Genomic DNA, 13,693 nt, shown 5'->3' on the forward strand with positions numbered 1-13,693 from the left:
ATTATTATTGTCATTGTTGTTATTGTTTTACCAAAGAACAGTTGTGCAAGTCCTATAAGTTACACATTTTTAAAGATAATTTGAAGTTTTTTCTCATTAAAAATATATACTGATACAGGGTGGGAGATGGCTCAGCAGTTAAGAGCACTGGTTGTCCCTGCAAAGTACCTGGGTTTAGATCCCAGCACCCCTGTCACAACCATTTGTGGATATGATACACTCTTCTGGCCTTCTTGGGCACTGCACACACATTGTGCACATACATACTTGCAAATAAATACTAATATACATAAAAATAGAACTAAATAAATCTTTCATTAAAAAGTTACCAACACACAGATCTTAACTATACACAAATCTAATCAACTGACAAATTTTGGTAACTGTAAACAGCCCCTTCTTACCAGCACTTAAATAAAAATATAAAATGTGACTTTGAAAAAATAGAAAAAAGAAAATTCTGGGGGTGGACTTGAAGAAGGGGCAACATTTGTTTGCATTTGGTCAGAAGATAAAACAACACTGCCACTGGGGAAATTGGTGTGAAGGTTCCTGAAAAAATAAACTTAAAAAGAAACAAAAATAACTAGAAATAGATCTACCACATGACCCCACTCTGCAGTGCTTTCCCATATACACAAAGTTCTCTCTATCCTAATAGCATTGCTCATCTGTGATCATTGCTGCTCTACTCCGTATATCAAGGAAACAGAGACAGCACTGAGGTCCACTACATGTAAACGTGCCTTAAACCTGCATGAAACTTACACAATTGAACATAGCACAACTGTTAGGAAAAGAGAAACTGTGAAGATTGCAACTGAATGGATGAGTATATGAGTCCTAAAAGCCAAATAGCACAGATGTGGGTGTGAGCTTGGAATCTTCCTATGCGTGTTCCCTTTAGATCACCCTACATAAGGTTACAGAAGAGCTGTGGATTGATACTATGCTTACACCTTTTATTTAATAATTTAGGTATGGTTTCAGATACAGTGAGTTTCCTTGTATCTCCATACAGCAACTGTTTCGTTATATCATGATCACAATGATATTTTCTGAGCCACAGTATTTGTGGTTCAAAAGACTCTTAGTCCTAAAGAAATGTTAAGCATCTTTAGTCATAAGGGAAATGCAAATAAAAACAACCCTGATTTTCACCTCACACCAGTTAGAATGGCTAAGATCAAAAACTCCAGCAACAGCAGATGCTGGCGAGAATGTGAAAAAAGAGGAATACTCCTCCACTGTTGGTGGGATTGCAGACTGGTACAACCATTCTGGAAATCAGTCTGGAGGTTCCTCAGAAAATTGGACATTGAACTACCTGAGGACCCAGCTATACCTCTCTTGGGTATATACCCAAAAGATGCTCCAACATATAACAAAGACACGTGCTCCATTATGTACATAGCAGCCTTATTTATAATACCCAGAATCTGGAAACAACCAAGATGTCCTTCAAAAGAGGAATGGATACAGAAAATGTGTACAGAAAATGGATACATCTACACAATTGAATACTACTCAGCTATCAAAAACAATGACTTTATGAAATTCATAGGCAAATGGATGGAACTGGAAAATATCATCCTGAGTGAGGTAACCCAATCACAGAAAAACACACATGGTATGCACTCATTGATAAGTGGATATTAGCCCAAAGCTCGAATTACTCTATATGCACAGAACACATGAAACTCAAGAAGGATGACCAAAATGCGGATGCTTCACTCCTTCTTTAATAGGGGAACAAGAATACCCTTAGGAGGGGATAGAGAGGCAAAGTTTAGAACAGAGGCAGAAGGAACACCCATTCAGAGCCTGCCCCACATGTGGCCCATACACATACAGCCACCAAACTAGATAAGATGGATGAAACAAAGAACTGCAGGCTGACAAGAACCGGATGTAGATCTCTCCTGAGAGACAGTCAGAATATGGCGAATACATAGGCGAATGACAGCAGCAAACCACTGACCTGAGAACGGGACACCTGTTGAAGGAATCAGAGAAAGGATTGAAAGAGCTGAAGGGGTTTTAGACCCCATATGAACAACAATGTCAACCAACCAGAGCTTCCAGGGACTGAGCCACTACCCAAAGTCTATACATGGACTGACCCTGGGCTCCAACTGCATAGGTAGCAATGAATAGCCTAGTAAGGGAACCAGTGGAAGGGGAAGCCCTTGGTCCTGCCAAGGCTGGAACCCCAGTGAACGGAATTGTTAGGGGGAGGGCTGTAATGGGGGGAGGATTGGGAGGGGAACAGCCATATAGAACAGGAGGAGGAGGGGTTAAGGGGTTGTTGGCCTGGAAAGCGGAAAAGAGAATAACATTTGAAATGTAAAGAAGAAATACCCATAGTAGTTTGGACACTGTAAAATCAAAGGAAAATCTCCTCAGACAATTGTCCAATAGCTATGCTAAACAATCTTGTCAACTAAGATTATTCCCTGTTTTAGAAATCCCTGACTAAATTGCCTAACTACATGTAATATATATATATATATATATATATATATATATGTGTGTGTGTGTGTGTATCCTTCCCTTCTTTTTGTTATTTTCAAAGGTGTTGTCTTTCAATAATGTTTTCTCATGTTTTATACCAATATTTCCTCTATCAGCTAATGAAATGAAACAGTGCACATGGCTTCTTTGTCTTCGTTAATGTGCCTATACAGTTGTGTTTGTTTCTTTCTTGGTTTATGTTTTTATAGGTCTATACTGGGAATCTCATCTGTTCATTTGGATTGCTGTGTATGCATATTCTGAAGCATATTCAGGTAACTTTTCAGAGAATTTCTGTGAGTAGGTATGGGTATATGAATGCCTATATGTCTGTCTGTCTATAAGAAGGTATGCATGCATGTATTATGCAACTTTGTGTTATATCCATGTGTGGCATAAGAACAAATGCATTTCGGTAGATGACAGTTGTGTATAGATGCAAAATGAGCACAGTGTTTCATGTTCTTTGCTCCCCCTACCAATGCTATTCCCATGAGATTGGTTATCTCAGGAAACATGAGACTAGGCTGATAATCATGTTGATCCTCTTGTATCCTCTTGCCGCTGCCGCCAGGATCAAATTAAGTATTTAATTGGCTACTACTACAAGAAGGTGACCAGGAGGAAGAGCAGAGATTGGGATATAATGTAAATAAATAAAAATAAATAAAATAACAAAAAGAAGGGAAAAAACCTTCAATTGTCAGATAATACAAGTCATCATACATTAAAAAGAAAACTATAAAATAATCTATGTCACCTGAAGGAATCATGTGCTATACTCTTTAAACTACATGAAGTTTAAACCTGAAAACCTGAAAATTGTATCTGATCCATTATTGATCATGAGATCCTGAGGTAGGAGCACAAGAATCTCAGCTATGCAGCATTGCCTGTCCTGTAATTCACAAGACTGGTGGTGATGTCTGCAGCACAGGGCAGAGACGTGTGACCCTATGATGCCTGTGGTTTCCCTGAACAACAATCCAGGTGTATAAAAGGCCCTTGGCAGGTGGTGACACCCAGACTCAAGGAGCCTACTGCCTGCCTTCCTCAGAACACTCCACTCCTGACACCATGTGCTACTACGGCAGCTACTACGGAGGCCTGGGCTATGGCCTGGGCTATGGCTATGGTGGCCTACGCTGTGGCTATGGCTGTGGCTATGGTGGCTATGGCTGTGGCTATGGTGGCTATGGTTATGGCTGCTGCCGCCCACTGTGCTGTAGAAGGTACTGGTCCTGTGGCTTCTACTGAGGAGATTCAGCAGCTGCTCACTCCAACATTCTTCATTTCAGATGCTCTTAAACATCTTCATCAATTCCAATCTTAATTTATATTATCTGAAGAATAATACATGAAACACAACATGCCCAGCCAATTCCTCTTCTTTCATTTGACTGCATGATATTTACAGCAAAAAGCTCTTTATTGTCATCATTAATACCTTGTAAAATGTGACCTACTTGTATTCTTCCTCATTCTGTGAATATATACATATGCTTTAAATAAAGTATTTCCTTAAATATAATTTTATTGTTTTTCTAAGTTTGTGATACATGTTTATGAATTTATAGCTGCTTGGTTGTAAATGTGTGGTGGTTTGAGGACAGATGTGATAGCATTAAATGATAAGGATGGAGAGCAAAAGAGGGGAGAAAGGGAAATTTTCTCTTAAATATTCTCTTATTGGTAGACATTTTCATTGTCTTTATATTTCTGCCATTGTGATGTCACTATGAATTTGGGGTTGCAGACATTTATCAGAGGTCAAATCCTTTTGTCTCAACTCTAATGTAGAGAACTAACAGAAGCAGTTCTCTGAATATCTTCCGATACTCAGTACCTTCTATAAAGAGAGTTACCATACACATTATCACTGTGTACAGACATCCTTTTACTTCACATGCTCTCTAACACCAACTCCATCTAATGTTGATTTTATTAATAACTATACAGAAAAATCTCATTGTGACTTTGACTTATAATTTTGAAAGTTAACCATTGGTAATATGTAGATTCCCTTCCTTTTTAATTAATCATTGTATTTATTTACATTCGAAATTTTCCCCTTCCTGGTCTCCCTTCCCAGAGTTCCTCACCCCATCCCCCTCCTCTTCACCCCTGAAAATGTACAGCCCCTGGTATTCCCCTTCCCTAGGGCATCAGGTCTCTACAGGACTAGGCACATCCTCTCCCACTGGGCCCAGACAATCCAGTCTGCCCTCTGCTACAAATGTGCCTGGGGCCACCGACCAGCCAAGGTATGGTCTTTGGTTGGTGGTTTAGTCTGATAACTCCCAGGGGTCCAGGTTAGTTCACACTGTTGGTCTTCCTATGGGATTGCTATCCCATTTAGTTCCATCAATCCTTCTCTTAAATGGGTCTCTGACCTCCATCCATCCAATGGTTAGCTCTCTGACCTCTGTCCAATGGTTAGCTCTAATTATCTCCATCTGTTTCAGTCAGCTGCTGGTAGAACCTCTCAGATGACAGCCATGCTAGGCTCCTGTCTGCAAGCACAATATAACAATGGTAATAAAGGCAGGCTTTGGTGCTCGACCATAGGATGATCCCAAGTCAGGCTGGTCAGCCATTCCTTCCGTCTATGCTCCATTTTGTCCCTGCATTTCTTTTAGACAGGAACAATTCTGGGTCAAAAAATTTGAAGGTGGGTTGGTGGCCCCATTCCTCCACTGGGGACCCTGCCCAACTACTGGAGGTGAACTGTTTAGGCTCCATCTCCCATTTTTGTGCATTTTGGCTAAGGTTACCTACATTGAGCCCTAAAGACTCTCACATCCCAGGTCTCTGGGACTTTCTAAAGGGTCCCCTACTCCTTACCTCCCCATCCCCCAACACTGAAAGCTGCATATTTCCATCCATTCTTGTGGCCATCTGAGATTTTCTCATGGCTCCCCCCATACCTCATCCTGTCCCCCTTTCCCCTCTTCATCTCCTCTTACCCAGGTCCCTTCCTCTCTCTGCCTCCTGTGATTATATTTTTTCCTCCCTCTAAGTGAGATTGAAGCACCCTCACTTGGGCCTTTCCTCTTGTTAAAATTCTTACAGTCTGGGGGTTGTATCATAAGTATTCTATAGTTCTTGGCTAATATTCATTTATCAGTGAGTACATACAATGCATGTCCTTTTGTTTCTGGGTTACCTAGCTCAGGATATTTTATAGTTTCATCCATTTGCCTGCAAATTCATGATGTCCTTATATTTAATAGCTAAATAGTATTCCATTGTGTAAATGAACCATATTTTCTGTATCCATTCTTCAGGAGAGGATGTCTGTGTAGCTTCGTTTCTGGGTATTACGGATAAGGCTGCTATGACTGTAGTGCAACATGTGTTTTTGTGGTATAATGGAGCAACTTTTGAGTACATGCCCAGGAGTGGCATAGCTGAATCTTCAGGTAGAACTATTTCCAGTTTTCTGAAAAAACCACCATTGATTTCTAGAGTGGTCGCACAAGATTGCAGTCCTATCAGCAATGGAAGAGTATTCTTCTTTCTCCATGTCCTGGCCAGCTTGTGCTGTCACTTGAGTTTTTGAGCTTAGACAATCTGATTGCTGTAAGGTGGAATCTCAGTGCCGTTTTAATTGGCATTTCCCTGATGACTAAGGATGTTGTATATTTCTTTACTTGCTTCTCTGCCATTCCTCTGTTGAGAATTCCCTGTATAGTTCTATAGCCTATTTGTAATTGGGTTTTTGGTTTTTGGGGGTCTAACTTCTTGAGTTCTTTATATATTTTGGTGAAAATTCTTTATTTTAGTAACAATTCTCTTTGTGGTGTACAGTTGTAGATATTTCCCATAAATATTGGTTTTTGACTTTGTATTCCTTGTTTAAAATATTGTTTGCATTGTCTTATTTTGTAGAACTATTTAGATGGGTACTAACATACACGTATTTCCTTTCTAATGTTTGAGCTTTTTAATCCAAATAACATCATTGACGAGAGTAAGCTAAGAATCATTTCCACTGTGTATTCTTTTACTTATTTGTTCTTATAGAACCTTACAGAATACATTTGGATAAAATTCATATGTTTCATATTCTCTTCTCAGACTCACCTAGTGTATGCCAACTTTGTATCCTCTTTGATATAACAATACCAGTCAGTAGCTTTGAAAACTGGTCTACTTAAAAGAATACTTGTAGTAGGATTTCCCCTTAAGGTCTATTAACAGGTTCTTGTTCCAGTAATGGGACTGAGTTACATCTGTCATCCAAGCTCAAATTCAATCACAAAGGTTCTTCCCAATTCATTACTGTTTCTTTTTAAGGTATCACATATATTAACAGTTTAAATATTTTTTAGCTCACAGAGTTCATATGTGTTAAAAATGATCCTCTAAGAGTGTGCACACTACTATTCAGCACTACAAAAACTATGCAACGAGGTAAAGCTTTGAGGTCAGGATAAGCTTGAGAGTTCCCCATGTTCTATATCTTCATCAAAAAAGTCTTATAGTCTTTTTCTAGAAGTAAACAATGGCATGGCAAGAACCTGTAATAGTTAGAGGTTTATTGGCCCACTGGTCAAGAACTGTATCGTTTGCCCACTATAGGATAAGTTAATTTTGAATATTTGCTTTGATGTCAGTACCATCAGTATATATGCTTGCCTATATACACGAATGTCTCTAAATCCTACTGTACCTGCTTATCCATGATCATTGCTGCTCTATTCAAGAGATCCTTTAAGCAGAGACAGCCTATGTGTCCTCCTACAAATAAATGCACATTAAAACTGTGTTACGTTTACAAAATTGAGCATAGCGTAACTAATAGAAAAAGTGAAATTGTGAATGAATTTAAAACAGTGCTTTAATTGAGAACAAAAAGTCATGTGTCACCGATTTCGTGGCTGCGAGCTAGGAATCTTCACATATGTGGTCCCTTCAGAATACCCTATATAACATTAATAGAAGTTTTGTGGATTGTAATTTATGTTTATATTTTTTATTTAACATTTTATGTTTGATTTCAAATAGAAGCATTTTCCTGTAGCTATACATGCAACTAATCTGCTATATAATGATCACAACTATACCATTGACAATATTTGTGGTTCAAAAGAATTTCAAGTTGGACATTCTAAAATCAGAGCAAAATATCCTTATAAAGTTGTCCAATAGGTATGTTTATCATGAGGTCACCTCATTTACATAGATTATTCTCTGGGTCAATTTTCCTGACTAAATGCTTAACTACAAGTAGTTTATTGCATGTAACATATATTTTGGTAAATTTATGAAAAGTTCAAAGTGTAAATCTTTTCTCTTTCATTTTTCTAACTTCACACTAATTTTATTTCTATTTTTCATTAATTATTTTTATTCACTTAATATTCCAATTGCATCTCTCACCTATCCCCCAGATCCCCCTTGTCACATGCCTTCTCCCTTTTCCCATATCCCTCTCCTCTTCTCCTCTGAGAAGAGGCCTCCCATTGATATAAACCACCCTGGCACATCAAGTCACTGCAGGAGTTGGGACATCTTCTCCCACTGAGGCCAAACAAGGTGGTCCAGTTTGAGGAACAAGATTCTCATGCAGGCGACAGACTCAGGGAGAGTCCTCATTCCAGTTGTTGGGGGATCCATATGAAGACCAAGCTGCATATCTGCTACATATGTGGGGGTATCTAATCCAGTCCATGCTTGTTCTTTTGTTGGTGGATCAATCTCTGGTAGGCCCCAAAGGTCCAGGTTAGTTGACAGTGTTGGTCTTCCTATAGAGTCCCATTCACCTTTGGGTCTCTCAATCCTTCCCCCAACTCTTCCACAAGAATCCCTAAATTTGTCTGTTTGCTGTAGCTACTGAGTGGATCCTCTCAAAGGACAGTTATGCTAGGCTCCTGTCTGCAAGCATAACAGTATCATTAGTAGTATCAGGGATTGATTCTTGTCCGTGCCCATAGTCTCAAGTTGGGTCAGTCATTGGTTGAGCATTCCCTCAATCTCTATTCCATCTTTGTCCCCGAATATCTTATACTGGGACACATTTCGTATCAAAGGTTGAGGGTGGATCGATGTCCTATCCCTCAACTGGGAGTCCTGCCTGGCTACAGGAGGTGTCTTCTTCAGGATCCATATTTCCCACTGCTATGAGTGTCAGCTACAGTCATCACCAAAGGCTCTCTGGAGCACCACCCCCAACACAGATCTCAGCCCATCCCCTCCCCCACTCACCACTTCCCTCTGATTTATTTTTCTCTCCTGCTCTCCTTACACCTGATCCTCCTGGTTTGCTCCCTTCCCCATCCCCTCTTTCACCCAGTCCAGTCCCTCCCTCAACCTATGATGTCTATTTCATTTTTCCTTCTGAGTGAGAGTCAAGCACCCTGCCTTGGGCACTCCTTGTTATTTGGGCTCTTTGAGTCTGTGTTCAGTTGAAAGCTCAAAGATTAAATCTTTCAAATATGTTTGTTCACCTTTCATACCAAAACTACTTCAATCAGCTACAAACTGAGACGAGGTGCAGGTGACTTCTTTGGACTCTCTTAAGGAGTCTACACATTTATCTTTGCATTTCTTTTTTAAAAGGCAATGCTGGAAATTTCATGTCAACATTCATGATTGGAGTATTTATATTCTGTAGCATATTCTAGCAATATTCCATAGGATTTGTATGTGTGTATACAATAGAATGTGTATATGGCTGTCTCCATATATATGGATAGGTAGGGAAGTAGGTATGTAGGTAGGTATGCAATTTTGTTTCATGTCTGTTTATGGTGTAAACACAAATGTATTTTAGTGGATGATGGATGTGTGTAGATGCCAAGTGAGTATATTGTGTCATGTCCTTTCTTCTATGAATCAATTTTGTTCCCAAGAGATTGGCTCTGTCACGGAATGTGGAGCTAGACTGACAATCAGTAAGTTATTGTAATCCTTTTCTATCCTACCCTCATAAAATTGGGGTGAAGGAATATGAATATGCTCAGATTTTTTTCATATGGGTCTGGGGATTTTTTTAGCTAATCTTCAGGCTTGCAAAGTAAGCCATCATCTCATCTACCTGGCCATTATTTAAACTCATAAAGTTATGTGTCTAAGGTTTCTCTGACGATCTAACTTGTCCACAATTAAATAGGAAGTATACAACCCTTAACTTGATTTTCCCACTCAAGCATAATACCCTCCAAAGTTTCACGTACAAGCCCTTCACATGACATTCAAAAGGAAACACATAATACATATAGATTGTCTATAAATGGTCTTAAATGTTCTGATGATTTTTAAAAGAAAGATGTAATACAACAAAATACTTAGGAACAAATCCAATCTCATCAACATAAAATGACAAATACCCAAAAGAAAAGAAAATAAACATAACCAATAATTAGCTTATCATTCATGAGAAAGACTCAAAAAGTTAAATCCTTACAAGATGATGCATTTAAAATAACACAACTTGTTTTGTTGGGTGATGAAATTCAACATATGTAAAAAAGAACACTACATAATGATCTATATCACCTGAGGGAATTATGTGCTGTGTTCTACATACTCCATGACCTGGAGACCTGAAAATTATACCAGATCCTTTATTGACCATGAGATCCTGAGAGAAGAGCACAAGAATCTCAGCTATGCAACATGGCCTGTCCTGTAACTCACAAGACTGGTGATGTATTCTGCAGCACAGGGCAGAGACATGTGACACTATGATGCCTGTGGTTTCCCTGAACAACAACCCAGCTGTATAAAAGGCTCTTGGCAGATGGTGACACCCAGACTCAAGGAACCTACTTCTTGTCTTCCTCGGAACACTCCACTCCTGACACCATGTGCTACTACGGCAGCTACTACGGAGGCCTGGGCTATGGCTATGGTGGCCTAGGCTGTGGCTATGGCTGTGGCTATGGCTGTGGCTATGGTGGCTATGGTGGCTATGGTAGCTATGGTAACTATGGTTATGGCTGTTGTCGCCCACTGTGCTGTAGAAGGTACTGGTCCTGTGGCTTCTACTGAGAAGATTCAGCAGCTGCTCACCCCAACTTTCTTCATTTCAGATGTCATTAAATATCTTCATAAATCCTAACCTTAATTTATAATCTCTGAGGAAGAATGCCTGAAACACAACATACCCACCCAATTTCTCTTCTTTTAATCTGACTGCAGGAATATCTTCAGCAAAACTCTTCATCCTCATCATAGTGCCTTATATAATGATCTGTTTGCATTCTTTCCCACTCTGTGAATATATGCATATGCTTTAAAATAAAGTATTCATTTAAAAATAACTTTTTCTAATTGTTTTACTAAATTTAAAGAGGTATATTTCTGAATTTATAGCTGTTTGGTTATAAATGTGTGTTGGTTTTAGGACAAACATGACAATACAAAAATGGAGAAGGAAAGGGAGCAAGAGAGTAGAGAGAAAATGTTCTATTTAAATTTTCTTCCACTGGTAGACATTTTTATTGTTTTTATATTTCTACTACTCTGACATCACAATGAATTTAGCAATTCAGATCTTCTTGAGAACCAAATCTTTTTGTCTGCAACTTAAATTTGGAGAACAAATACAAGAGAGGTCTTTAAGGACTTTGTAATCTCACAGTTCCACCTATGAATGCCATTATACACAATCTCCTCTGTAAAGGCTTTACTTTATTTAACATGTTCTCTCACACCCTTTTTCCTTCTAATAACCATTTCATTAATAGCTGTAAGGAACAATATCACTGTGACTTTAACTTACGGTTTTGAAAATTCATCTTTGGCCATCTGTAGATTTTCTTTAGAAAAATGATGGTTCTATAAATATTTTAATGTCAATTTTCTTCATGATTTTTATAAATATTTCACATGAACTTTATTTAACTTTCTGTTCTTTTGATAGAATAGTTTATGTATTATGTGGCTAGGCAGAATCATTTAGATGAGCAAAATCCAACCGTTCTTTTTTTATTATTATTTGAGTTTTTAATTTAAATCCAATTATTTATAAAAATGTGAGAAAACTTTTATATTATATATTTTTCTTAGTTATTAGAAAATTTCATGTAATATATTTAGATAAAATTTATATATTTTCCCTTATCTTCTCAAAAGCACCCACTATATGCCCTGTGTTATTTCCATCCTTTTTTTGTCCCTGAAACTCATCCAGTCCAATTTCCAATGGCTATGTTCTCTACAAGGGGTAGCCATCTCCTAAGAGCATATTTGACCTACACAGAACCACACACCTAAGAAAACTGACTCTTCACTCCTAACAGCTACCAAATGCTAACAGCTCTTTAGCTAAGAGTAAGAATTTATGCCCACCTCTTGAAACCATGAAGAATAATTTCTGGCTTAAGCTTGCATAAACCTTGTGTGAGCTGACACCACTCTGTGAGTTCATATATGCAGCTGCCCACTGTGTCTGAACAACACTGTGTCCTGTACTCATCAGTTGTTCTCTCAAGTAGAGTACAACACCCTTAATTTGGGTACTTCAACCTCTGTGATAACCTCCACCTACTGCAACAAAGCATGCCTGCACTCAAAGTTGAATGGTTCACTAATCTAAGGATAAGTTATAACTTTAGAGAGACCATTTTGTATATTGTATTGATGCCTCACCTGTCAATTAAAAAGCATAGAATTTACAAATTAGGTAGGACATACAGGTGGAACATGCGGAGGAGAAAGAATTCTGGGAGAGAAGGAGGAGGGGAGAGGAGCCAGAAAAGAGGCGAGGATACAGACACATGGACACATGGTGCCTGAACACAGGAAATAAGCCACATGGCAAAATGTAGGTTAAAACAAATGGGTATCTTTGAGGAAATACTGGAACAAAAAGTGGGGCAGAGACTGAAGGAAAGGCTAGTCAGAGACTGCCCTACCTGGGGATCCATCCCATACGCATCCACCAAACCCAGTCACTATTGCTGATGCCAAGAAGTGCTTGCTGACAGGTGGATGATATGGATGTCTCCTAAGAAACTCTGCCAGAGCCTTACAGATACAGTTGAGGATGCTTTCAGCCAACCATCAGACTGATCATGGGGACCCCAATGGAAGAAATACAGAAAGAACAGAAAGAGCTAAAAGGGTAGCAGAGGAAGACATTGTCTGGCATCAATAGGAGGAGAAGCCGTTGGCCCTGTGAAAGCTCATTTACCCAGTGTAGAAGAATGCCAGGGTGTTGAGGTGGGAGTCGATAGGTGGGTGGGGAGCATCCTTACAGAAGCAGGTGGAGGATGAATGGGAGGGGATACTAGTGAAGGGGATAACATTTGAAATGTAAATATATAAAATATCCAATAAAAATAAAAAGTGGGTATTTTAGTTATGATCTAGTCATTTTAAATCCTAACTATATGGCTAAAGTATTTGTCAATATAATTTGCACCTTAGCCTTATTTCTGACAGCACATGGGACTGGGGAACAGAACTGCATCCTAACTTCAACTGATAACAATATCCTTAAAGGTTTTCTAAAATCTGTCTATTTATCAGAATACAAGTAATAGGCTTTCACTTAAGTCTATTTGCACGTCCCTGTTCAAATTTGTCTCCAGGCTGGTTACATCTGTCTTGTGAACTTAAATTTGATCAGAAAGGGTACAACACTCTAAGCTGTCCATGTTTCAGTTAGTGCTCTGAACATGTATTAATGGTACAGTCATATATTTTATTTCACAGAGTTCATAGGTAGTTAAAACTGATCATGTATTTTTTATCTTCCAATAGTGAACATACTACAATTCAGCACTATGAAAGCTACACAATGGGGGTGAAGCTTTGGGGTTAGAACAACCTTGAGTTCCCCATGTTCTGTGACTCAACTGTGACTTCGTCTGTCAACATCTTTATTAATAGAGACTTGAAGTCAAATCTCAGAGAATAAACAATAGCTTTGGCAATAGCATGTAATATTTAGAGGTCACTTGCTTAAATTTCCAAAAGAGGTAACACATTCTTGGCGCTGGAATTTTTGTTTGTTAGCCTGCTGTGTCTATTTTGAGTATGGCTGCTCCCGTGTAATATTGTTACTCTATATTAAATATACATGGAAGCTTCTGCAGTGACAAGCAGACTTCCATACCACAATATATGCTCCCAATTTTATCTTTCTTCACATTTCTATAAATAAAACTGTGTTTGTGCCAGACATAATGGTGCACATCTTTAATTCCAACACTAAGGAGGTAGA

General features: G+C 38.7%; 1 protein-coding gene across 1 annotated transcript; it reads left to right on the forward strand.

Moving 5' to 3' along the window:
* The first annotated feature begins 10,326 nt into the window (after nucleotides 1-10,326).
* LOC102551304 (keratin-associated protein 20-2-like) lies at nucleotides 10,327-10,512 on the forward strand. Its single transcript, XM_087577418.1, has one exon. It carries the CDS (start codon nucleotides 10,327-10,329, stop codon nucleotides 10,510-10,512), a length of 186 nt encoding a protein of 61 aa, XP_087433544.1.
* The last annotated feature ends 3,181 nt before the right edge of the window (nucleotides 10,513-13,693 follow it).

This window comes from Rattus norvegicus, chromosome 11, assembly GCF_021556685.1.
Source record: "Rattus norvegicus strain SHRSP/BbbUtx chromosome 11, alternate assembly SHRSP_T2T, whole genome shotgun sequence".
In the NCBI taxonomy this organism is placed as follows: Eukaryota; Metazoa; Chordata; class Mammalia; order Rodentia; family Muridae; genus Rattus; species Rattus norvegicus.